General features: G+C 38.3%; 1 protein-coding gene across 1 annotated transcript in view; it reads left to right on the top strand.

Annotated features, from left to right (window-relative positions):
- The window catches only part of LOC102238048 (glutamate receptor ionotropic, NMDA 2C-like), a 52,514-nt gene extending 27,492 nt beyond the window's left edge, over window positions 1-25,022 (top strand). The window contains exons 3-13 of the mRNA XM_005803188.2: window positions 1,223-1,824; window positions 6,161-6,275; window positions 10,888-11,099; window positions 15,569-15,737; window positions 16,669-16,822; window positions 16,985-17,110; window positions 18,327-18,556; window positions 20,805-20,965; window positions 21,062-21,249; window positions 21,713-21,945; window positions 22,790-25,022. Of these exons, the coding sequence (XP_005803245.1) occupies window positions 1,223-1,824; window positions 6,161-6,275; window positions 10,888-11,099; window positions 15,569-15,737; window positions 16,669-16,822; window positions 16,985-17,110; window positions 18,327-18,556; window positions 20,805-20,965; window positions 21,062-21,249; window positions 21,713-21,945; window positions 22,790-24,400 (3,801 nt within the window). The 3' untranslated portion in view covers window positions 24,401-25,022. The remainder of the gene's footprint in view (window positions 1-1,222; window positions 1,825-6,160; window positions 6,276-10,887; window positions 11,100-15,568; window positions 15,738-16,668; window positions 16,823-16,984; window positions 17,111-18,326; window positions 18,557-20,804; window positions 20,966-21,061; window positions 21,250-21,712; window positions 21,946-22,789) is intronic.
- The last annotated feature ends 1,858 nt before the right edge of the window (window positions 25,023-26,880 follow it).

Below are 26,880 nucleotides of genomic sequence, written 5' to 3'. Positions count from 1 at the left end.
CTGCCAAGCAGTCTCGGGACACCTGACCCCTCCACCGCCTGAGCTGCGAGGACTCGGTGCTCGGGGCAGGCAGGGTTCTCCCCGGGGAGGGAAACCGGTCAGGAGGGGCTACTCTAGAGATTTAACACCAGGACTAAAACTCCACTTTCTAAGGCAAAAAAATGTTTGGTCTGAATTTTAAGTTCACTGATTATACAATAACCGATCTAGTGGAATTGTGACTGTTCACACTGTAGGAGGAGATTTACTGAAAATATAGTGAAGAGTAGGGAAATCACATTATTGGTCTGATCTCTACTTCTGAACAGAGCGATGGCAATTCATCTTCCAAGATGAAAACATTTTCAGAACCGACAGATAAAACATGCGCTGATCATCTGTCTTTGTTCAGCCTGGTGTTTGCAGCTTGAAAAATGTTATGAAGGTTTATGTCAAGTTTATTTGTATAGTAGATTTCAGTAACAAGACAGTTCACAGTGCTTGACATCATAGAAGTATAAAAATCTAAATCATCAAAAATAATCAAATATGTTGATCAATGTTCCAGTTATTACAAATCAAAAGCAACTCTAACAGGTGGCTTTTGAGCAGTGATTTAAATGAACTTTCAGCTGCAGTTTTCTGGAAATTTGTTCCAGATTTGTGGTGAATAAAAGCTGAATGCTGCTTCCCTATGTTTGGTTCTACTTCTGAGGATGCAGAGCAGACCAGAACCAGAACCAGAACCAGAAGACCTGATTGTTCTGGAAGGTTGACACAGCAACAGCAGATCTTAAGTGTATTTTGGTGACAAGCCATTCAGTGATTAAATAGCGAGAGAAAGTTTACCTGCTACCAAAACAAATGGATGGTTTGCACACTTCAAAATGTGTGATCTGTCTGGGTTTAACCTTAAGAGATTTGATCATTTGGACTCCACAAGATTTTTTACATTGTGCACAAATCCCACATGCACTACAATTACAATTTTTTGTGTGTGTTTCGGGAATTGACGGTCTGATGGGACAACCCCTTTCCCTGCTGCCCATTTACACGGTTACATATGTCAGCTTCCCTACCAATATACTGTATGTAACCGCGAGAGGTTTAAAGAATGTTGTCTTCAAAAAGGTCCTCCAGATTTTATTCTAGGGTCTGTGTATAAAATAACACTGTATTTATTTGAACAAGACCAACAAGCTAAGTGAAGAAAATGACGCCATGTTTCTCTTCTTTACTTCAGGGTGAAGGTTCCAACTTCCTCCAACTGGGTTCCTCCATCGAGCAGCAGATTAACGGCATGTTCAAGGTGATGGAGGAGTACAACTGGGACAGCTTTGTGGTCATAACCAGCCTGTACCCGGGTTACGAAGCCTACGTGGATTATATCAAGTCCTTCACAGACACCAGCTACTTCATGTGGGAGCTGCAAGACGTGTTGTCCTTCGACATGTCGGCTGACAGCACCAACGACATACGAGCCCGGAGGCTGCTGCAGCAGATTGATGCCCAGGTCCTGTTGGTCTACTGCTCCCACGAAGAGGCACAGTACCTTTTTTCATTAGCAACCGAAGTTGGACTAATAGGACCGGGCTACATCTGGATTATCCCCAGCATGGCCGTGGGAAACCCAGACATCCCGCCACCTGACAGCTTCCCAGTGGGGTTGATTAGCATCATCACAGACCGCTGGAGGATGAGTCTGAGGAAGAGGGTGCGGGATGGGGTAGCCATTGTGGTTAAAGGTGTCCAGAGCTTCAGGAAGCAGAGAGGCTTCATCCCTGAGGGCCACAGCGACTGTCACAACCCCGTCAAACAATCTGCCATCAACGACACGTTGTTCAGGTAAGACACTGTCTTAAAGTCTAATCTGAACCCTGTATTTTTAATGTTAGTAAGATTTACATACAATACAAAGGGGGGGAGGTTGTCACATCTATCACTTATTGTGAGAATTTATTTTCAAGATAAAAAAGTTTGGGTTTATTATTGCCACATTAAATTTCATTTAATGTTAAAAACCTGACTAAAATGTTATTTTTGTTATTTTGTTCCCTAATTTTTTTGATGAAAGCATAAAAAATATAATTAAATTAAAAATATATGATTAAATCAAGCATCTCTCACAGCTATGTTTGATGACGGTGATTAACTTATTTTAAATACATGTAAAACCGTAAATAAGCTAATCTATAGTAGGCTTCTGATTACATTTGAAGTAAAGAGTTTCACTCTGGCTGAACTCAAACCGCTTCTGAAACCAGGACTTTGAGTTTTTTTAACTTTGGGTTGTTGTCTAGCAGAAGTTTCCACAAGTTTCATTATTTAAGGTAATTTAAATATTTAAGGTAATTATATTAATCACTAAATTATATCTAACATCATTCTGACACTGACTAGTACTTTCCTGACTTCAGTGTCTTCTCACAGCATATGGTAGGAGTCTACAACTTATATAACCCATAGAGGCATTTTGCTCTCAGGCCAAATGTTTTTGTTTTTGGTAAGAAATGTACTCCTCCATGGCCACGTTGTTTTCTGTGATCTACATTGGCCTGGAGCTGCAGATGTAAAGCTTCTGAAGAGGACAGTGATATGTCTGACAGTAATGAACCTGAAGGTTTCTGTACGTCTGACTTCATTGTCTTTTTTGAGTAGTGCTTTAGGGCAACTTCCTACAATTTCAACTATTAATGTAGCATACGGTACTGGTAATAAAATCAGCATGAAATCCCTTTTTTATTTTTTTATTCTAACAGTAAAATTATTATCTCCGATGTATAAAGTGCAGAGTAGAAATATCTAAATATTTGAGGTCACTACAATACCAACTACTTAATAAACAAATTTGTAGCAAACTGGTACATTGTCCTACATGTTTCTAAAACACTTTGCCTTTGACTAACAACCAATAACTGGGTATTAACTCAGTTTCATTTAAAGCTGGCAAATTTATTTATTTATTTTTTACAAACTCAGAACGTGATCACACTCACGCTACAATAGATTATATCTGTGCGTCCAAAATAGAAGTTGAAAAGTGAATCACCATAGATGCTCCAGGTGTCAGGGGTTCACACTTTGCAGGGCTGCTGGATGGAGCCTCCCTGCAGCAGATGATCACACTTCCAAGTTAAAGTGCTAAAGACGCCAAATATCACAGCAAGTGTTGGAAGCACAGATGAGAAACAAAGCTAATACTGTCATTGTAATATACATAGTGATCCGTGCCATCTTGGTAGGCAAGCACAGCACAAAGAATAGCTGAATCATAAAGCTTCAGGAGTCGTCTACATGGAGCTGAAGTGATTTTGCTGCCTTTACAAGAAGCAAACAGGTAAAAAGTGGTCAACAGTCCTGTATTGATTTAGGATTTCCCGTCTGTTGTGGTGAAGCATATTTCATGGTGTCCTCTGCACCGCTGTCATCCATCTCTTCAGCACTAATCACTGCATGTCTGTTGGAGACTGTGAGGTAATTTAGTCAGAGGGAGGGGTAGTGAAAGTGGATAGGGGTGTGGCTTTCCATCAGTAAAGCCATGCCCAAAAGAGCAATATGACGCCATCTGTGCCGTGGAGCACAGAGAAAATCCTATTTTGCTGGAAAAAATGTTTTAATCAGCAAAGAGAATAGTTAGAAAAAAACAGTCCCAGCAGCAGCTTTTGACTCATATAAGATCAAGTTAGTCAGGGAGAATGGACAGTACTGTCTGCTCATGTCTATATGACCTGTTACAGATGATCATCAAGGGCCATTTATTGACCATAATCAGAGGCTCGTGTTTCATTACGGACGATCACTCTCTCCCTGTGACGTCAAAAGCAATTTTCACTTCGGTCAACAGAGTCTTCGGAGATAAAACTTGAACCGTTTATAAAAAACTGAAAATAATCACTACCTTTGATACAGTACAAACAATATCGTTCACACATTTAGACCCAGCAGGCACGTGTTCAGAAACATGAGTAAGTTGGGTCAGCGAAATGGAACAAAGCACTTTCAATTAGCTTTATCGTCAGATCTCATCTCATTGTAGTCAGATCAAACGTGAGCAGCATCCTCTGTTGTTGGATTTCTGCTCTCTGGATGAGAGAATCTTTTGATAATGATTCAGCTCACCTGTTAATAAGATTATCGCACACTGCCAGATTAAACACGTTGTTCACACACACACCGGGCTGTGGGCTGTTCTCCTCCCACTGGGCTTTCATCGCCTCTGCTGGAGTGGTGTGTGAGGTGAGAGCCCTGTGCCACACGTCTATCGCAACAGGAGATGTGAGTGATGTAACAAGAGGATCAGAAGCAGCTGCTAAATCAATCAGGGAACTGAGATGAGTTTTCTACACAGAAATGGGTAAAGTGTCCCAAATGAACTCCAAAACTGAAGGGAAAACTTGTAGATAGAGAAGCAGTTGATCATTTTTACTAGGCTGACACCTGCCTGATTTGCAGTAAAGCCAGAACTAATAAACCATAATCTTGCCAGAGGAAGTAAAGTCTACTAGACAAAATTCTAAAACGAAAAATAAATGAAAACTATTTCATCATTAAGTGTAAATGTTACTCGGATCTCATATACTGATGAACAACTTTCTAATTGATTTAAAAATTAAACTTGAGTTTCTTTAAGTTATTGAACAGTAACTTAAGTCAAAAGTCTTTAATTTACAATAAACTGCGTAGAACCAAAACTGCAGTGCAATAAAACGTGAGACCAATTTCTCTATAGTACAGCTGAATAAAATCTCATTAGGAACCAGAATCAAAACGAAGAATTGAAATCAGAACCATTCAAATTCAAACAATGTCTTACCCTGGACAATAACAAACATCTGAGTCTGCACTCATCTACAGAGCAAAACTTATAATGAAAACTTCAATTAAATCTAAACAGCCGCCGACAGCATCCGATGGCGACTTTTACAACCTGAAAGTTGTGGGTTTGATTCCTGTTGCATGTTGGTGTTCCCCTGGACAAAGACACTTAACCCCAAGTTTTCTAGTGATCTGTGCTGAGTGTGAAAGTGTAAAGTGCTTTGAGTGGTTGGAATTTAAATGATTTAAAAATGTCCCCATTTGCCTGATAAAACAGTTACAGCTTGATGCTGAAGCGATAGTCTGTTCCAGTTTAATACACTATTTTCCTTTTTAACCTGCAGTCTGAGTTAAACTACAGACATCAGAGCTGCAAAATACATCAATTCCTAATTGTCACTGCAATATCAATGTGTGCCGTATTACATTTGCAAATGACAGCTTGGACATAATAATTGATAGGATATTGTGTCGCAAGACCCATGCATACAAATTCTGCAAATTCCACACTGGGTTTGTCTGGTTTGATAGACTTTGTAGTGACTGAGATGTGGGGGGAAAGATTATGTTTTAGAGGGAGAAAATGGGGATTAATCTTAGGGAGGTTTCCCACCTGAGTTCGGTTGACTCGGTTTGGTGGCGACCAAAACTGCAACATCTGTTCCATCTCTAGCTGCTGTGGTTTTCTTTCACACTGCACTGTGTAAAACCAACCAAATCCTTTGAGCAACCTGATCCCCTCCTCATCTGTGGAGGAACTGCACCAAGAACCACTGAAGGAAATGACAAAAACCTCTTAAAGACACTGAGCGCAATTTCCATCTTCACAAAACATAAACAAAAATTGAGTGATGTCACATTTTAGCAGTTGGAGGATTTCAGCTAAAGACCACAAGCCATTTCTTCCGCTAAAACAAGTCTCTCACGTTTGTTTCGATTGTATTTACCCAGAATGCCCTGAGCTGTAGTCCGCTTCCTGCTTCTAGAGCGGCCTCCAGTCTACTCGGAGATCACATATGCATTCGAACCACAATAAAGTTCACTTAAACCGAACAAGACCAAGGTTTGTAGGTAGAATAGAGTTAGTCCGCTTCAGAGTTTGATACACTCCTCCCCAAATAAAGTGGACTTTCTAGACAACCGACCAGAGTTTGATTAAAGCAAGCCAAACAGGGCTGGTGGGAATGCATCCTTATTCGATGTGTAGCATTTCGATTAAATGCTTTACAACTCTACTACAGCTGAAGTTTAATATCTTGCCTACATTTACAAGAATGACATTTAAAAATGCACTCTTAGCTCTATGTTTATCTATCTGCTTTTTTAAGTCACTGATCATCTTCTTTTGTTTGCTTTGTTCCTTCAGACACATGTTGAATGTAACATGGGAGCACAATGATTTCTCCTTCAACAGTAATGGCTACCTGGTGAACCCAGCCATGATAGTCATCACTCTGGACAGAGAGAGACAGTGGGACAAGGTAAGCTTTGTGCTCATTTCCCAGAATCTTCTCTTCAAAATAACTTCTGTAATGAGTTTCAACTCATAAAATGGGAAAACAGAGGAGGTACTCTGCAGCTGTAGCCCATTGGTTCTGAAGCAGAAGATAGACTTTCCTCATACCAATGAAACAACTAATGGAGCATTGCCTCCCTCTCACACATGCTTCATTCACATACACTTAGACACTCAGACTCCAACCTTTCTAAAAGGACAAAGAAAGACAACAGAGTCAAGTGACTGCACTTCATCAGTTTGCTTAAAGACGAGAGCAAAATGTAGCCAAAGTGGTGAACGAGGTGCTTGAAACATACTCATAATAACATCCACTGGTAATTTTAAACATATTATGTTATACGTATAATTTAAGGTGCAATACTTCTTAAACATCAACAATTTATTAGGCGCTAATGGCAACCAAAACTACTTGCACATAATTAGAAAAGTTTTCACAACAAAAGAAATACTGTGAGAATCAATGCTCCAAAGAGAAGCAATTAATTTTCTTGTTATGAGATTATATGTACAGCAGCATTATAAATATATCATATAGTTTTATAAAATAAAATATGCTACAAAACTGATAAATGGACCATGAAATGCCACAAAAAAACAGATTTATAATCTACCATTTTAGGATAATGAATACAATTCAATTCAACCATTTGTGTGACAGTTTGGCTTATTGTTAAAACCAAGTCATTAATCCTGAGTAAAATGTTTCAAGATTACAATGCATAGTAAAATACTGGAGCAATGTGTGTGCTTCAATTGTTCTACAGTTTGTTGGGGAAAAAACATGATTCTTTAACAGTTTCTTTCCAATATTCTTTCCAAAAGGAAGATGACTTCTTCCAGTATTTGGAGATAACTTGGAGAAAGAATATAGTCTTTCCAAATATTGGAAAGAAGATGTTCTTTCCAATATTTGTACACCTGACAAAAAATCACTACTAAATAAAAAATTACACCAAGTTTAATTATTACCTTAAAAACATGTAAGAAGCAGAATGGAGTGAAGAAGCTTTCAAATTAAATATTTTAGTTGATCACGCTTCCCCGCCGCAGAGAAAGCTACAAATAAAACAGTTTGTATTTGTGTGGCATTCAAGAGATATAAAGTGACTGAACCGTAAAGTAATGGGAAGGACATGAACTTCTTTCATATGAATGTAAGATTTAAACCCAAGTTGAAGCTTCATTGATTCTCCTCTCGTTATTTCCACCATGCTGACCTTTACGTAAACCTTTCAAGCCAGAAAAAGAAAATCTTATTCTTGCACAGAACAATATTTTGCTCATTTCACTAAATTCCAGCCAAGCTGTGGAAGGCAATCTATTTTCTGTGTTTAACTTTCTGTTGCCTTGGGCTTATTTTCACTGCAAGCTGAAAATCAATTCCACCTTTGGATTGCCTTTTTTATCCAGTTTCCTCAACACGCCGCCATGCAGCCAGATCGTAATAAAATTTTCATACTAGGGATGCAAGTTATTAATTAGTGTATTAATCGAAAGCAATTAATTGATAACTGCCATTTTCTTAAAAATTAGTATTCTCTTGTATATAATGGGCCGACCATCTTTCCAAAACATATTATTTTAATTTTGTGTCAGGTATATTAAATACTGGGTGAATAAGTAGTTTTTTACATTACTAAACTTAGACTTGTTTACAAAATGTAACAAAATATTAGGTTGCTAAACAGAAAAAAAATAAAATTAAAAGAAAATGTGAAACATTTAATCCCACATGAAGAGACAGATATTCAGGACCGCAGACTTTACTGTCCACTCTGTGTTAAAGAAGTGAACAGAAACTGTGATCTAGCTCTTTGCCATCAGTGAAATCTAATCAGTGGTGATTAGATTTCTTGCGATGATAACTCCTGTTAGTCTTGCCTCAAATTCAGCTTCCTTCTTGTTGTAGCGCCTGGTTCTGGTTGCTCTCAGAGGAATGTTAAAACTCTGCTCCATGAAGTAAATTAACTCATGAAAACCTTCAAAATCAACCATTTTTATTGCCATCATGTCTTTTTCCATCATGTTACAGTTTGGTTTTTTTGGGGGTGGGGGCGGGGGGGGGGGGGGTGTATTTTGCATTATGCACTCCACTTTTTTTAGCGCATTAACAATTTGTTCTGTTTACATTTCAAAACAGAACCACATAACACGTGCATTTTGCATCCCACACGTGTTTGGACCATTTCACTTTCCTGTTCTGAAATGCTTCCACCATTATTATTTCTTTTACAACAATGGTGTCCAAAGTCGGTCCTTGAGGGTCGGCATTCTGCATGTTGTAGTTCTCTCCCTGCTTTAACGAACCTGGATCAAATGATGTCTCACGAGAAGGCCTAAGAAGAATATTGACATGTTGAGAAGGTTGTTACTACCACCAGGGAGAGAACTAAAACATGCAGGATGCCGGCCCTTGAGAACCGACTTTGGGTACCTTTGTTTTACAACTATCAACTCATCAAGGATGAGCAGCGGCTCACTCTATAGCAGGGGTGTCAAACTCCAGTCCTCAAGGGCCGCTGTCCTGCAGTTTTTAGATGTGCCACAGGTACAAAACACTGGAATGAAATGGCTTAATGACCTCCTTCATGTGTAGACCAGTTCTCCAGAGCCTTGCTAATGACCTAATTATTCTATTCAGGTGTGGTGCAGCAGAGGCACATCTAAAAGTTGCAGGACTGCGGCCCTCCAGGACTGGAGTTTGACACATGTGCTCTATAGGATGATGGCCATACTACAACACTAAAAGAAGGTCCATTTAAACGGACATTAAATCAATCAAATTAAACAAATTTTAATTTAATAAATCATCATGCGATAACTACTTAATTATTTGTTTACATCTCTAGTTCATTCATATCTTGTTTCAGTCCAGGTCTTGCCGCACAACAAATACAAAAATGAGACACTATACGGCTCACCTTTCACCTAATAAATCTGTGTTAATGCAATGTTCTTATCACTAGCAGTTTCTGTTACCCGGCAAGTTTCCACAATAAACCATTCAGGTGATCAAAAGGTCAAAGTGACTTGTGAAGACTGATGGGGGAGATGAAGAGAAAGAAAACAAAATGGAGTAAAAAGGCAGCAAAGAGAAAGGAGAATTAGTCCTGACCGAACCGTTATCTAGCAACTGGATATCCAACAATGCCATTCCATGTTTATCTGTAATGAACACAGAAATGGAAATTATTGTCTCTTTCCTGAAAATGGATTTTTGAAAAATGGGAAAAAAATACAACTTTTCATGTACCTTATCTTTAAACTTATATAGCCACTATAGGCTTTGTTTACAATTTTGTTAACCACTTGGGTCACGTTATATTTCAATATATGCTTTGCTTTTAAGAAATAACCAACACTAATTTTTGCTGTTCACTGTATGAAGTTGAGGATATTTTACTAAACAATGAAGTCTGGGAATCAAATGGGAGCCGTTTTTTCCCCCCAGAGTGTTTCGGTAATTTAAAATTTAGATTTCTTCGACAAAATACCCATAAGTGGAGCAACAGTCAAACAGTAAGAATGGTCAATATGACTGGCAGCAGAGAAGAATAACTGAAGTCCAAGGAGAAATGAGATATTTGCACTTCTCCCCATGTTCCATTTTTCCACCCTTTTTCATTTCATTGTGACAAGCCAAACTCTTTCCTGCACAAACAACAGATTATGCTGGAAGAGAAACAATTTTGTTTATCTGCGGGAAGTTACTGACATTTAGAGAAGCAGTGTTTTAATGTGAAATAGCAGAACTAGTTCACATTTACATTGATTATCGCAAATGTAAAGGTGAAATTTAAGTCTAGTGTTTAAAATGCTTTGTAGAAAAGAAGAAGCTACAATGATGTCATATTGCTCTGATATAAACAAACAGTGAAAAACAGTTACTGCTCTCTTAAAAACATCCTAAACAGCTGCTCTTTGTTTTATGGCTGATTATCCCCACGGTTCTTTCTACTACAAGAATAACTGGGAACATGCAGATTATAATGAAAGAAATGGCACATGTGACAATCTACATATGAAATTGGTCAATTTCCTCAACTAAGTGGGACTATTTTTACACTTGACTGTTTTGTAACTAACTGCATATCCAGTTGCTTAGTTTAAAATAATGTGTACAAATCAGAATGACATACATTTCCTAAGTAATTTCAACAGTAGCAAAGGGACAGCTACTAAAAGATAAAGGCTTCTGAGATAATCTGGTTGATTAAACATCAACGTCTAATTAAAGTCTTCTCACTGTTAATTTAGGCTGGAACTGCTGTAGTTTCATTTGGATCTTTAATTATACTGTTTACAAACTCTGTGACCTAAAATCAAAACCCTATAAAACCTCAGCTCACAGCTAAGGATGAACACTGTAGAGGATTAAGTAGTTTCATTAGTTTAATACATGGCTTATTTCTCACGTTTCTCTTCAATACATAAGCATTCAAATCTGTTCATCTGAGGCATTCTTCCACATGCTATTGGTGTCTTTGGCCTTTTTCTGGAACAGCTGAGTATTATGAGTGCCATCTGTTTCACTGCCTCCTGCTGATTCACCCTTCTTGTCTTCACTCCTTCAGGTGGGGACGTACGAGATGGGAATCCTGCAGATGAGATACCCGGTGTGGCCGCGGTTTGGCTCCTACCTAGAGCCGGTGTCAGATTACAGACACCTGACTGTGGCTACACTGGAGGAGCGGCCCTTTGTTATTGTGGAGGCAGTGGACCCTGTGACTGGTACTTGTGTTAGCAACACTGTACCCTGCCGACGACAGTCCAACAAGACAGAGGCGTAAGTTAACTGATAAAAATAACTTTACAAATTTTACATTATGTTTTTATTATTTAAGACAAGCATGGATTTTCCCCAAACATTAGTCACCATTGCTTTATAGTGTTAAACATTGAGGTAAAAACTGATTTTCAATATAATAAAATACTTTGTGCTTCTTAACGAATCTTAAATGTTTGAATCTTAAATGATATTATTTTCAGCATACAATTGAATGGAACAATTAGAAACCAAACAAATTACAAAGAGAAAGCCGCCAGGGTTGCACTTTTCTGGCCAATCAATAGTTGTTAAAAAGCCTGAACAGCTGATTTTGGCAGATCAATTTTTGTAACTACGTTTGCAACAGTGGGATGACTGTTTTTATCCATCTGTGACGGCAGAGCAAACGGGGACAGTGGCTTATTTTCAGAGCTTGCCGCAATTAATCAATCACATAAAAACTAAAGTGAGCTTGATATTTTCCATTCTGATGGCAATTTTGTTTATAGAGAATTTATAATTAATTTTATTTATGGTCGTGGTTGTGTTTTATTTTAGACATTCAAACTATCTTGCAGTTCCAGTATGAAATGCTATGTACAAAATTGCATTATTATTGTATTATCAATGCATTACTTGAAAGTGGAATTACTGGTTATTGCAAAAATTTCTGGGACAATTTGTTGTCTTGCAGAATTTGTCATTGCACCTACTAATAAAAGATCTTCTGCAGACACTCCGTTGCACTGGTATTTCTCTGTTGGGAGACTGAGTCAATCATTCAATCATCTTGAGTAAAACAAACCAACATCTGATCGCTGTAGAGTCCCTCAAACACCTTTACGTGCTAGCAGAGCCATCTTAATTGATTTTGCATCTAACTTGAGAGTGCCATTAGCCATGAGATTAAGAGGCTCTTCCCCTGCCATTAGCACATGCATGGCTTCTTATCACTCAATGAGGTGAGATACTCATTAGGCTGCTTGGCCAGAGTGCAATATCCCAGGGATCACCCTGTGACCCAATCAGGGAAATATATGTGGTGCATGGTGGGGTATCAATTAGATGGGACGATTAGGCCATGTCATCAATCCTGAACACCTAAAGACTGATATTGGTGTTCATTAGAAGGGGAGAGAAGCACTGGCCATTATCCATTACTGACAATGGTGTTAACGAGGTGAAGGGAACAGAAGATGAATATCGCGCCCCTTCAGTGTTATGAAGAACTGTGGTGCTTTATCACTCATGCTGACTGAATCTTCCAGCCTCTACTGGAAAAAATCCCTGTCAGACAAAGGAACCTTTTCATTGAGTTGCATTTTTTTCTTTTTAAAGAAGCAGCCAATAAAAGGTCAATGATCCAGTCAGCTTTCAACCAATCAAGAAGAATGGCTTCTACACATTTATGCGTGCACAGCAGCAGCAATATGATTTCACAGTAAAAAAAAAAGAAAGAAAAAGCAGCTCAACAATCACCATACCTGTCAAAACAGCTTTACTGGACTGCATGTTAAGAGCTAATCAGCAGCTCTGATGGGATCCAGGTCATAAACCATGAACCAACAGAGGATGTCCTGAATCACTAGAAAATCTCAGTAGAAAGCCAAAATCCAAAGTGTACCTGTTTATATAATTTGATGCTTATCACTTTATCTAATTTTTGGTTTGAAGATGACTTCTTTTGTTAAGGCAGTTGAAGTTCACAACAGTTTTTCATACAGAGTTGAATCATAAACCAAAGCAAGTGATTTAAACAGTTTTTCTTCACTTCAAAACTGTAAATCTGGATGCTGATCAAAGCTTCGTGGCAGTGATCCTAGTCATTCCTCAAGCATCAATGTTCTGAATAAAACAAATACTATTACTACAACCCAGCTGCTCTTCTATCATCACATGTTCTCTGGTGCTGCCTAAACATTTAATATTAAAATATTCTTGCACATGTAAAAATACCTATGACTTGTAAAACTGTACAGAAAATGTCCTATGTTTAAAAATGACATTATTCACTGTAAGGCAGAAACATTTAATGCATTTATAATAAGACAGACAAGCAGCAGCCAAAACAAACAGGGTGCTGGTGAAGAAGCTGGACTTTATCAGCATAGAGGTTTTATCCACCTGAGGACCTAATTTACAGATTAAAACCAGGCACACTCAAACACCTGACAATGCGAAACTGTGAAAGATAGATAATATAAAATCTTGATGTGAAATCCTGTCAAACTGTATGATGAAAATACCAGAATCTGAGATATGACTACAAGTGTTGCTGTGCTTATTATGGGTTAGATGCTGAAAAGAGAGAGAGGAATTGGAGGAAAAAGAGACAGAGGTAACAGAAATAACTGGGAAAAAGGGATAACAATCAGATTTCAGAAAGAACAGCAGCTACAGAAAGAGCAGTTCCTAGAAAACAGACACAGCTTGATATTTGTTGTTGGTCATCTTTGGTTGGAAAAACACTAAATTGCGCGTGTGACACTGAACAACCTCAACCCATGGGCTTATTTAAGATTAAGACCAGAGATTTTCTTTCATGACAAAAGATTATGCCTAAGACTGCCAACAATAGACTCTGAGCAAAAGTGCTTTTGGAAATAATGATTTAAAGCTCTTGGAGAGAAAATAGCATGTAATTTCCAAAGGTCCTAAAGATTTACAAAGAAGACCCAAATGTGTCATATCTGTGGCAGATTAAGATCATTTTCAAACAACAGAGAAGCTGGTTTTTATTGGAAATGTTAAGAGAATTTACTTCACAAATGGTATAGTAGAAAAAAATACTTCTGTTTTTAGTTACATTTGAAAAAAATACGATGTCAAAAATGATCCTTAATCAGTTATATTGGTTTCTAAAAAAAAATCGAATGTTTTGCAGAACTAGTAATCTGTTCGTACATCTCTCTTGGTAGCTTTGAGAATGATTAGGCCGGTCACAATAACAAATTTAACTGGACGATAAATTGTCCCGCAGTTGGTAGCACGGTTGCCTTGCAGAAGGTCCTGGGTTCGATTCCCGGCCCGGGGTCTTTCTGCATGGAGTTTGCATGTTCTCTCTGGGCATGGGTGGGTTCTCTCCGGGTACTCCGGCTTCCTCCCACAGTCCAAAAACATGACTGTCGGGTTAATTGGTCTCTCTAAATTCTCCCAAGGTGTGGTGCATGGTTGTTTGTCCTGTCTGTCTCTGTGTTGCCCTGGCGACCTGTCCAAGGTGACCCCGCCTCTCGCCCGAAACATTAACTGGAGAGGCACCAGCACCCCTCCAGACCCCACTAGGGACAAGGGTATACAGAAAATGGATGGATGGATAAATTGTCCCAAAAGTTATAGCGATAAATTATAATATTTAGATTTGAAGACACAAACAAAGCACAGATAAATTAGATGTTTAAATTATCTCATAGTTTTGCAAGAAACACTGTGGGCTTTGACTAGGCTACAGCAGATTTCAGCAAATTCAGCTCACAAAATAATTAAAAAAGTTCTTCAGAAGGACCATAATAAATAACACTTTTCCCTCACAGCACTCTGGGGATGATTCACTCAGAACAAACGTCCTGCTGAAGGATGACATTGAGCTGAGGAGATAATTATACATTAACAGTGTTCAATAGGAATTAAATCATAAGTTGATTTAATAAAAGATGTAACTGAGTGCAACGGTTGATGAGCAATAAGATCAGCACCAGAAATCTTCTTTAAGCAGCTTTGAATATCGAAAGCTGTTTAAAGTAATATTTGATAATTGCTGTAACTGTAAGGTCTGCCAGGAGATTTTATCAGGCTTTTTCTTCTTCATTTCCAGTAACTATAAAAACACACGTTAGGTTAACTGATTACTTTAAATTTGCCTTTAAGTGTACACATGTGCTGCTGTTTGTCCTCTCCACTGAATTCACTCTGTGCTCGACAGAGAAGGCCCAAAGATGACACTTCCTGCGGAAAGTTCGAAAAATGACAGCGCACACAAGTTCAAAATGAAAAGCATAAAATAATTTACACAAAAATAAAAATAGCTACACGAGTAACACTTCACACTTAAAGGAGATCAAATTATAAAAAATTTATCACAGTAATAAACAAGTTTAAAAGACGCTAAGAACTTTGGTTTTCCTAAGACACCAGAGACATATTTAGGCTCAGACTTGTGCAGTTAGAGTCAAACAGTTAATTTACTGCTAATGACCAAGTTAGAGGCGAGTCGTGAACCCTGGCAGCTGGTGAGGCAGTGTGTTGGGAGCTCTGTGTTTACATATGGTCTGCTGTGCCAGGCTGATTTCCTCTGAAGGATTCATTTGTTTCTGATTGTTCTTTGCTGCCTCGCCTCCTGGCTTATCATGTGTGAGTTCAGGGGCCATTAGACTGAGGGTCTGGGGGAGGTTAGGGGTGATGTGTCATTAGAGCTCTCTGCTGCATAACCATAAACTGTATGAGAGAACAAAGAATCTTGCCTTAAAACAACACTGTCTTTTGCTTTTCAGTATTGTGGGTCACACTGAGCCATACACCAAGCTGTGCTGTAAAGGTTTCTGCATAGACATTCTGAAGAAACTCTCACGCACCATCAAGTTCTCCTACGACCTTTACCTGGTCACCAATGGCAAGCACGGCAAGCTGGTCAGAGGCATCTGGAACGGGATGATTGGAGAGGTAGGAATGACAAAGACCTTATAATGTATTGTATTTAAGTGAGTTGGATTCCTTATTAAATGTGCTTTTATAACTGATAAGTTACAAAACAACATGTTTATTAAAAAGAGTTGCAAATCATGTTCAGTTGGGGCAACTAAAATCTGAATGTCCGCTTTAACTGTAAAACAATGATCTTAATACATCTAGATTTATTGATGAAAAGTATTTCTGTTGCAAATCCTACCAAGCATTGATTAACAATTGTCATGACAATATCAATTTTTATTAAAAATAAAGACGTTAGTGACCAAAATACTAAAGGTCACGTAGAGTAGTGCAGACACTGTGATGATGAAAGAGAAGGAAAGTGGTGAGGAAATTGTGGATCAATTGAAATTAACTGCAACTGTTAAGAAAGAAAGAAACACTCCAACTGTGTTGGGAAGCTATTCTTTACAAAGATTACACCAAATCTAAAGAAATCAGCCACTTTTTGAAGATATCTAGAGACGTAATCTGCGCTTAGGGTATTGATGAAGATACCAATGTCTCAAAAAGTTAAGTTACTCAGATGACATTTTTTTTGTTTGTTAAATTTGAACTGTGTTATTGTTGTATGATTTGGCAACTACATTGAATTGGACAATTAAAATAAATTAAATAGCTTATAACTTTAGCGGTGCTGGGCTAAAGAGCTAGGCTAAAGAGGCTTTTTTCTGCAAATTTGAAGTAAATTAGTATTTCTTAATAATTAATTGTTGTAGTACTGATTATATCAAGGTATTTATTATTTTGACAACACTAGTGGTAATTGCTGAAAAATAACTGGCAGAAGTTTAAAACAATGCAGTTTATAACGAAGGTCAGAAGTGAATGTCTGATGCTTTGCCATCTGTTTACTTCACACACACAAAAAAATCTAATGATAAGGTTTTATTTTTGTCAACAGGTGTTCTACAAACGAGCAGACATGGCTATCGGCTCACTGACCATAAACGAAGAGCGCTCAGAGATCATTGATTTTTCGGTGCCATTTGTTGAGACGGGAATAAGTGTGATGGTGGCTAGAAGTAACGGGACAGTCTCTCCATCAGCTTTCTTAGGTAAAAAAACAACTGTGAGAACATGCAACCAACTAAGACTGTATCAGAAGTATAACTTTTTAGAGCCATCTTAATAGCCTACCTCTTTTACTATTGTTTATTAAAAAGGCCATTATGAGTTCTTTCCCTGCCTAATTGGGAATCGGCTGTGTGTCTCTGCAGAACCATACAGTCCAGCAGTCTGGGTCATGATGTTCGTCATGTGTCTGACAGTTGTGGCCATCACAGTATTCGTCTTTGAATACTGCAGTCCAGTTGGGTATAACCGCAGCTTGGTCAGTGCCAAAGGTAAATCTCATGTTACCCAACACATCTACACTCCTTCAGGTAGTTATATGCATAAAAGAGAACCGCTGTTGGGGATAGTCACAAATGTGGTTTGTTAGGAGAATAGAAGCAAAAGACAGGCAGAGAGGAATGAAAAAAACTGCAAATAACTACAAATCTACAAGTAATGTGGTATTTTTCTGACCTAATCAAAAAGCCTCATCTCCCCACAATAAACCTCTATCAATGTTTTCTTTTTGTAATGTTGACCAAAGTAACAGAAGTAGTCAAAACCTTGCATATAGACATCGACATAGGTTGCCTAACAAGGGTTTTACAACTTTTTCTGTAATACAAAGCTACTAAAAGAATCATTTTAAAATACTGTCAGAGCTGAAACTATAGAAAGCTGTAATTCTGTACTCCTTACACTGGATTCTGAAAAGGTATCAAAGGTTGAAGAGAAAATGTAGCATGAAAGCCTATTTATAGTGTTCACACATTGGATCAATTCTTGTTGAATCAAGATACTGCAGTTTCATTTTATCGCCATGTGGTCCCCTAATACCCAATAATGGATGAAAGAGCAAAGGGTCATGGGTTGCCAACTAATCTCTATAGGACAAGTCTTTACTTTCATCCAATATCTTATGTTACACATCAGCTTTGGCCTTAAGAGATGTTAGTGCAGATGATATCCGCTGTGTAGATTTTATATTTCAAGTGCATTATCTCTATCATGCACTATTATTGAGTAAATCAATGAGGAAGGACCTATTTTCAAAAAAAAAAAACTTATAACAGAGAATAGGTTAAAAATAAAACTAACTTCTGCTGTACAACTTATAAGAATTGCATTTTATGTTGGAGAAAATGAATGATTGTTTCTAGTAAGAGAATAAGAGTAAATAAAGAGCAAATAAATAAGAGAAAATATTGCGTTAATCACTTTTTCAATCACATCTACTTTATCCTAGTTATAAAAATGTTGAACATAGTTTGTTAACCACAGTATTTAAATGTACTGTTTACTTCATAGTTTCAGATTTTTATCCTTAACAGCTTGAGAGAGACAAAGGCTCCCACAGCTACCATTTGGAAATATGAACCAGGAATGATCTATGCCAAAAATGAACAAATTAACCAAAGCAAAATAAAACCTTTTCTAATTTCAGAATTCAGTTTGGAAAACAACCCACTAAAACTGACTCTTAACTTTGTTTTCTTTGGTTTTTAGATCCCGGAGGTCCCACATTCACTATTGGAAAATCAGTTTGGCTACTGTGGGGAATCGTCTTCAACAATTCGGTTCCTATTGAGAATCCAAAGGGCACCACCAGTAAGATCATGGTTCTGGTCTGGGCTTTCTTTGCTGTCATCTTCCTGGCTTCGTACACAGCCAATCTGGCTGCCTTTATGATCCAGGAGCAATACATCGACACCGTTTCCGGACTGAGTGACAAAAAGGTACAAACCTTTGTCTTAGACGTTGTTTTGTCGTTGATGTGCAACCTAAAAGACAAGGATGTCTATTATGGCTGAGTAATACAGTGGCTGTAAACACATAAATGCTGCAAACCCCAAAACACACAACAACAAAAAGTTGCTACAGTCATAGGCAAAATGCAGCGTGTTTTGCTGTTTGTTGTGCGTTTGCACCTGCTGGCCACCGTACTGTAAACTACATCTGCTGCAGTTATAAATTGTGGATAATCTAAAAGTGGTAATGCAAACAGGAAAAAAATTAATTACATTATCTTTTAGAGCAGGATGTTAATGAAAACGAGAAGATATATCCGAGTGAATTTTCCGGGTAGACTGTGATTGTAATTTCCTGGTATTATTATCCATACTTGTGTTGCCCTAGGGACGCATTACATAGTGGTATTGATGAGGAAATCTGTGTTAAACCATCAGCACAAAAAGTGATTTGTAGTCTCTGTGCTTTCATACAACTGAGGAGATTAAAGAGGCATTTGAGGAAAAAGACCAAGCTGTCCACCGCTCATTACGATTCTAGGAAAGTCACTAGCAATTCTCTTTTCATTATTCACCAATTCTGCAATGCAGTGCAAGAAACAAAGCTCTTTTGACAGGGACTTCATAGATTATTCTACTTCTTTCTGTATGTGGCAACGCCGTAGGAATGTAGAACTGAACTGCTGCTTGACCAGCTGCGCTAAGCTCCTTAGGGCAGGTGTATGGAAATAAGGTACAACACAAAGACAGATAAAGTGACCTTGTTTTAAAGGAATGGCTAGTCAATATTGAAGTGTGGGGATAACTTCTCCACTTACAAGATATGTCATGTTAAGTGAGTGACTGACAGCCACAACTGTCAAGCAACATGACAAAAATACCTCCATCCAAGCAAATTAATCTCCAAAAGCTACCTGCAATTTGTCTTAACTCTTGTATTTAGATGTACCTGAAAGGATAAATCTTTAAATTTTTATTGTACTGAAAGCTTCACAGAGAAATCAGCAGAAATTGGACTTTCAAGATTTCTGAAATGGCTGGTTTGTAGCTTTTATTTTGTTTTTTTCCCCCATTATATAAGTGCTAATTATTTAACATATGGACTCTGAAAGCATTTGCATAAGGTTAATGAAAAGGTCAAATCCTGTATTCTCCCTTGTCCTACTTTCAATCTATGATAATTAAAACCATAAAGTACTGCCAAAGGGAAAAGGAGGAAATACGTTCTTCTTTAGAGAAGACAACAGAAGGATGAAGGAAGTCTAGATCCCCCTGGACAGCATCCTGGACTTTAAGTTCCTTTCTACAATACCGATGTTAGCTGTGTCAATTAATACCACACAAAGCCTCCAGGACAACAATATGAACAGTAGAGCAGTGGGGGAAATATAACAGATGCCACTATATCCAGTGTATGAAGGACTGACCCTACCAAAACTGACAATAAATTAATGAGGAAGTAAATGCATAATTAAGAGGGAAGAAACTAAGCAGATAAAATAAACAAATAAAGTTTAAATAAATTAATACATGAGGAAATATGTAAAAATAGATTTTTCAATATAACTATAAAAATATATTTTGGAATATATATATGATGAATCATTTCCACATTTGTTATTGTATTTATTTTAAATTTCCCTTTTGTCCCTCAAGTCTATGGTGATGAGGTGGGTGTTTCTACCACTAAACGTGGAAATACATAATTAAAACATATATTTGATTTATGCCATAGTTATTTATTTAATTCCAATTGTTTATATTGTTTATAAAAGCCCATCTAAGAACAAGTCCACAGATTAGCTAGGGCTGGAAGCACCAATATGCAGGAATGTGGCGGCTGTTTTTTCTGTTTGTCTGTTATTGTGTGCCTGTCCCTATCGAATACACTGAATACATTATTAATCCCTCATTTAGTTATTTATTTACAGTTTTATTTACTCCTGTATTTCCTATTTTATTAATTCATTTCCAGCTTTGGCAGGATCCGTCCTCCATAACTCTCCGTGTGCTTTCTGTTTAAGCCCTGCTTTTTGTAGCACTTAATGACCAAACAGAGTACTAAAATGTAATAAAACCAAAGATGATGGGTCAAACTATTTTATTACCTGTATACAGTATGTCAAACTATGTGTATTGAACAATAAGCAAATGACTGAAGCTATCATTTGTTTAGCTACATAAGCACAAGAATCATGTTTGTTAATATAAAATGTTATTCCACATCCATCAACAGTTTCAAAAGCCACAGGAGCAGTATCCTCCGTTCCGCTTTGGTACCGTCCCAAATGGCAGCACAGAGCGCAACATAAGGAGTAACTACCCCGAGATGCACTCCCACATGGTCAAATACAACCAAAAAGGAGTAGAGGATGCTCTCAACAGCCTTAAAACAGGGTAGGTTTCTGCCAAGAGAGACATGAACACACAAAGTCGAAATGGAAAAAGAGCCAAACAAATAAATTACTTGTGTAATCTGTTTTACAACGTTAGGAAACTGGATGCCTTTATTTATGATGCTGCTGTGCTGAATTACATGGCTGGCAAAGATGAAGGATGCAAACTGGTAACCATTGGCAGCGGGAAAGTGTTTGCTACTACTGGTTATGGAATTGCACTGCAGAAGGATTCTCGCTGGAAACGCCCCATCGACCTGGCCCTGCTGCAGTTCCTGGCTGATGGTATTTGTTGTGCTTTCATAAATTAGAACTGCTACCCAAAAACATCAATATTATGATGCAATTACATTCAACATGCTCATAGAAAGCTAACAGTAACAATGTGCTACCTGCACATTGTTGCTAATAGCAACTATATAAAGAACCTGTGAGTAAAACTAAATCAGAAGTTGAATTATTCTGCTATTCACCTTTAGTTGAATTTATAAAAGTGAAAGAGAAATGATAATGCGTAATGCATAATACATAAATGCCAAACTGAGAGGCCACTGGTATGGCTGATATTTTACTTCACACAGTCTGTCTTCTGAAGAAACCCTCCTTGACATGCAGATTTACAGTAAAATGTTCTGTTTCACAGTACAAATACTCAGCTTCACAAATTAACTAACTGAGGAATTTTTTTTACTCTATATAAAAATATATTTCATGTAACCTAAATGTTTTCTCTCGTTATTTCACACAGGTGATACCCAAAAGTTGCAAACCGTCTGGCTCACAGGTATCTGTCGTAACGAAAAGAAAGAAGTCATGAGCAGTAAGCTGGACATCGACAACATGGCCGGAGTTTTTTACATGCTGCTTGTCGCCATGGGCCTAAGCCTACTGGTGTTTGCCTGGGAACATCTGCTCTACTGGAAACTTCGCCATTCAGTTCGCAAATCAGACCGACTGGACTTTCTCCTGGCTATCAGTAGAGTAAGTAATTATCACATAATTAAATGGACCAAGTTGTTTTAACATCACTTCTGGTTGTATTTTGATTTTTTTTATTATTCCAAATTATTCTTCTAATGGCACATTAAAGAGAAAATATGATCTTTAGATTTCTTAAAAAAGAAACTGACTTTTTAGTGTTGATGTATTAAATCACTCAGTATTTGACATGCCGATCACCCACTGATTTGGTGAATTTCTGTTATTATTTTTTGTCTTCATGCACTGTTTAAATAGTAAGAGAGGTAACACTGACAGGTAGGAAGCTTTACCTAAAAGTACAACTTCAAACAAATCAAACAGGCATTAATAAACCAAGTTCTTCCATAATTACAATATTCCAAAGATGACAACAAAAGCAGAATAAAACGACCTCATAGTGGAAAGAGGATTTTATGGTTGTTTGCTGAAAGATATGGTCATGATGCCTGAGAAACTGCATTTAAATTACCCCATTAAAAACTTTCATCTCTGTATCAACTGTGGTCAAAGGTGAGATTCTGCATTCCAGAGCAATACACAATTTGAAAGTAAAATAAAGCTGGTGGGGTGAAATGGAGAAACTAATATGCTAAGTGCATGATCAGCAACTAACATTTATAGGACTCATGTCCAATATCCTGCAGCATAAAATCATCCTTTTAATCTCAGAAAGTCACATAAACAAGGATAAATATTCTTCTGCAACAAGCCCTTCACCTCATTAACATCTGATGTTCATAGGATATTTTATTAATGAGGAAATAATCTGTGACTGTAATAAAACATAATCAAGAGTTCAGTGGTCTGCAGATTTATTTAATTTTACCTTTCCATCCATTTACAGGGCATCTACAGCTGCTTTAACGGAGTAGAGCAAAGTGACCGCAATGGGAGCCTGCAGAGTCCAGACGTCACCACCAACTACACTCAAGCCAACATGCTTAAGATGCTGAGGACAGCCAAGGACATGGTGTCATCTGCTAGAGTTGAGAACTCTCTTGATAGCGCCACCAAAACAATAGAAAACTGGAGCAGACGTGGAGCCGACAATGTGCGAGCTGGCCTGCCTCCCAGAGTTACAACCACAGATGTGACCCACGGCCGGCTACCCTATATCTCCAGTATAACAGACAATCATTCCCCCTACCCTCAGAGGGCCATTACACCAACGTTCCCAGTTCATTACGGGGACACATCCACCCAGCCCCTTCTAGAGAAGCCCAGGGTGGTAACCCGACCCACTCCACTTCGGTACACGCTGCCTACACGCAGCAGTCAGCATCTGTTGGAGAGAACTTTGCCCATTTCCAGCCTCAGCAGCCCACACATCGCCATGAGAGATCCAACTCCCTCTGGAACGTCCAATCCCCACCACAGCAGCAGGCTGTATGTGGAAAACCAGGGCCGGCACCCAGCATCCCCTTTTGTTTCCTACAGGGAGTTCCAGGTACCCGACATTTACGTGGAGCACAAGGGACCCCTCCGCAGGAAGTTCAGCTACCCCCCAGACTGTGTAAGTCGGAGACGGAGGTCTTTCAGCTATCTGTTTAATAATCCAGAGCCAAGAGTGAGAGTCGACTACGATGAACCACGGTCTTGCTTTGCTGAGTTGAGAGCCAATCACCTCCAGGCCCCTGATGGTATGGCCATGGCCTGCACTCCAGGACACTACCCCGCCAGCAGCACCAGCTGCAACTCCTGCATGAAGTCTTACCTGGAGCCAGAAATGGACGACATCCCCCTCTTAGGAAAGGACAAGTTAAATCGACGAGCCTCATTTCTTAAAGCCACGTGGGGCAACGATAGAATCCATCAGGTAGATGAAACAAAGCCTTCCACATCCACAGCTCCCTCCACCCGAACAGACATGCCTGATTTGTTTCCACAGGTGGTGGGGCCGAATCCAAAGCCTCACAAGCTGTACGGCAGTTTGGGGCACAACCTGTCCTGTTATCCCCTGGCCGCCGAGCCAGCCTACTTAGACCCAGCCCATATGGGTTCTTACCCCTACAAGCAAAAGATAAAGTACGCTGACTCTACCCGGCTGCCCTCTTACAGGGAAGCTATCCTGCAGAACGCCGCTGCACTGCGCCGCTCCTCCTCTACGGTGGTGCACAGACATTATTCCACCTACCTGAACTCGTACACAGATTTACCAGTGTATGTGGGGCCTCTCCCACAAGGACCGTCCCAGTTCTACAACAGCTCAAAGAACATGTGCCACTTGTTTCCGTGTACCAGCCACTGCCCAGAAAACACAGCAATGCTCCCTAGAATGACGGACAGACCAGTGGTTTACCACAACAACATGTTTGGGCCTTATGATGGCCCAAAGCGAGAGGACTTGGGTTCAGGGAGCCGAGATCGGAGGCAAGTCCTTGTGGCGCGAAGAGTCAACAGTCCCTATGTGCCAAAGCCCTGGGGCAGGGTCTCCAGTCTGGAGTCTGAGGTCTGAACTACTCTCCTTCCTAGGCCCACTGACTTGCGTCCCTCTGAGGAGGAATATGTCTGGAGGTTCTTTCTTGAGCTTTCAGTCAAAGCAAAAATGAAACCCTACACCAACAGTGTACTTGAGAGAGGTTCCTCTCAGTTATCAGTGCAATAATATCCTGGGCAGCAAAAAGTAAAAATATAGCCTAAAAAGCTGGGACTTTGTTAGCCAGACATATTGAATTATTAGAAGAAATGGAAATATTGAAAAGTATTTAATGCATAAGAATTTAACCTGTGGATGGTTGTAAAAAAGGATTTAATTTATGCTACTTGCTGAAATCTTTTGGGAGACGATATACTATAGTCTCTCAAATTCTCAGTCTGATTACAACTTGAGATATTTATGTATTTTTCTTCCCGACATCATTTCAGTACCCATGTTTAAAGGCAAAGCATAAAGATAATTTTGTTATTCAAGAACTGATATGTCTTCCGTAAATTTTCTAAGTCTACAACACTGGGTGCACCAAGACTTTCAGATCATCAATGTAATGTTGCTGCACTTTTAAAGCAAGGGAAAAGCATATTAAGTATCATGTGTATTTCCATTGTTACCATACCCTTTAATAAACAAGGCAAGTAAAGAGCCATCTGGAATCTTCTTCACCTTCTTAAGCTGTTTGCTCTAATTTACAAGGATTGCGCCTGTTTCAGAAAAATTAACCAGGAGAACAAGAAATGCAGACAAGAGTCTTTATCTACAAAAACAAATTTCCCACCTCTTCACTGAAGAACAGCACAAAGTATGTTTTACCAATATTTTAAGGTTTTATGTTTTCCCAAGATAAGATAAGATAAGATTTATTTGTCATTGTCATCAACAGATAACAACGAGATTGAGATTTGCTCGACTCGAGTTAAGATGCAGGTTATGTGTATATACATAATATACAAAGATAAAGAAATAAATAGTACAAAACCTCAGTATTGCATTTAACAGCAAGAATATGCATCAGCGTTTCAGAACAGTACAAAAAACTAATGAATGAAATCACACCAATGTCATCTAAAAAAGCCACACATCACACATACATTTTTAAAGATAACTGATCAAAAGCACAAATCATCAACATGGACAAAAATCAACCTCTGCAACCATTTACTAAAGAATAGAAATAATTAATACAGACAACAATACTCATTTTATATGAATGCATCTTTAATTTATCAAATGCCTCATAACAGTTAGTTCTCACCCCATGTACTTATTGTGGTTTTATTTCTAATCAGCATTTCAATATTTACAGTTTTTTGAAACTTTTTTACACCAGTTTAGAACTACAACTACAAGCTCATAGCAAACATGTTAATTTATAATCACAGAATAAAAAAGCAATACACTTACCTTGTGGAGTTTATTGATAATCAGGTGGTCAGATTTGGAAAAGCTCATCACAATTCTAAAAAAAATAAGAAAATAAACAGAATGTACTGATAATCAAGCTTGACTGTTACATATGACCGTGTAAAGGACAGTGTTAAGACACTGATGTTTACATCACAAGGGTAAAGCAACTATGTTTCCATACAAAGTTACCTGTGAGGATGGGCGCATTAAAAATTAATGTTCTCAACCAGAATCAACAATCTCTAACATATAGCCATTACGGGTGAATTTGTCTCCTGAAGAAGTCTTCAAAATGCTAGGTATTTTCAAATATGATTTTCAAATAGGGACAACTTAGAGCGACCAGTACACGGTCAAATTTTTGGAGAGAGTACCCAGAGAAAGCCCACTGGGTACTCAGTTGGTATCACTGTTGTCTCACAACAAAAACGTTATGGGGTTGAACGGTTTACAAATCATCAACTTGCCTCCAGTGGACACAACATTGGGACTTTGGTGAAGTGTGATTGTTTACATCCAAATTACCTTATGCAACAGCCTTAATGACAATGTAAAAAGTTTTAATTCCTGCTATCTTTTTTTTAAACCAAGACATTTCTACTTAAGCAGATTATTCTTGTTGAATCAAGTTATTTTCACCATCAAAAAAATCAATATGTTCAGTAAACCTATAAAAGGAATGAGAGCAACAGATACATAGTGTGTACACACCTAAAGTGTGTCATTTAATCAAACCAAATTGAATTTGTTTGTACTGTGAGGACACAGAAGCACCTCAAGGATGCTCACTGAACATGAGGAGAACTTCTTTCAAAAGTTACCATCTTGCTTAAAAGGTTGATAATGGAATAAATGTGTCTTTAGCAACTTGCTACAGTAATACCGTCAAACAAATTTCTGGAACAATGTGTATGAAATATCCTATACTTCGAACATAATTATTTAACATGTTTTCATTATATTCCATTTCTGTCATAATGAACATTATAAAGGTTGGTGAAGCTTGGAGCACCTACAGATGTGAAACAGTAGTTTCTGAGAAAAAATAGCTTTATTAAACCCCAAGATAAGACCTTTATTTAACTTCTCGCTGT

This window comes from Xiphophorus maculatus, chromosome 16 (assembly GCF_002775205.1).
Source record: "Xiphophorus maculatus strain JP 163 A chromosome 16, X_maculatus-5.0-male, whole genome shotgun sequence".
Taxonomy (NCBI): Eukaryota; Metazoa; Chordata; class Actinopteri; order Cyprinodontiformes; family Poeciliidae; genus Xiphophorus; species Xiphophorus maculatus.
This window is presented reverse-complemented; position numbering and strand designations above follow the sequence as displayed.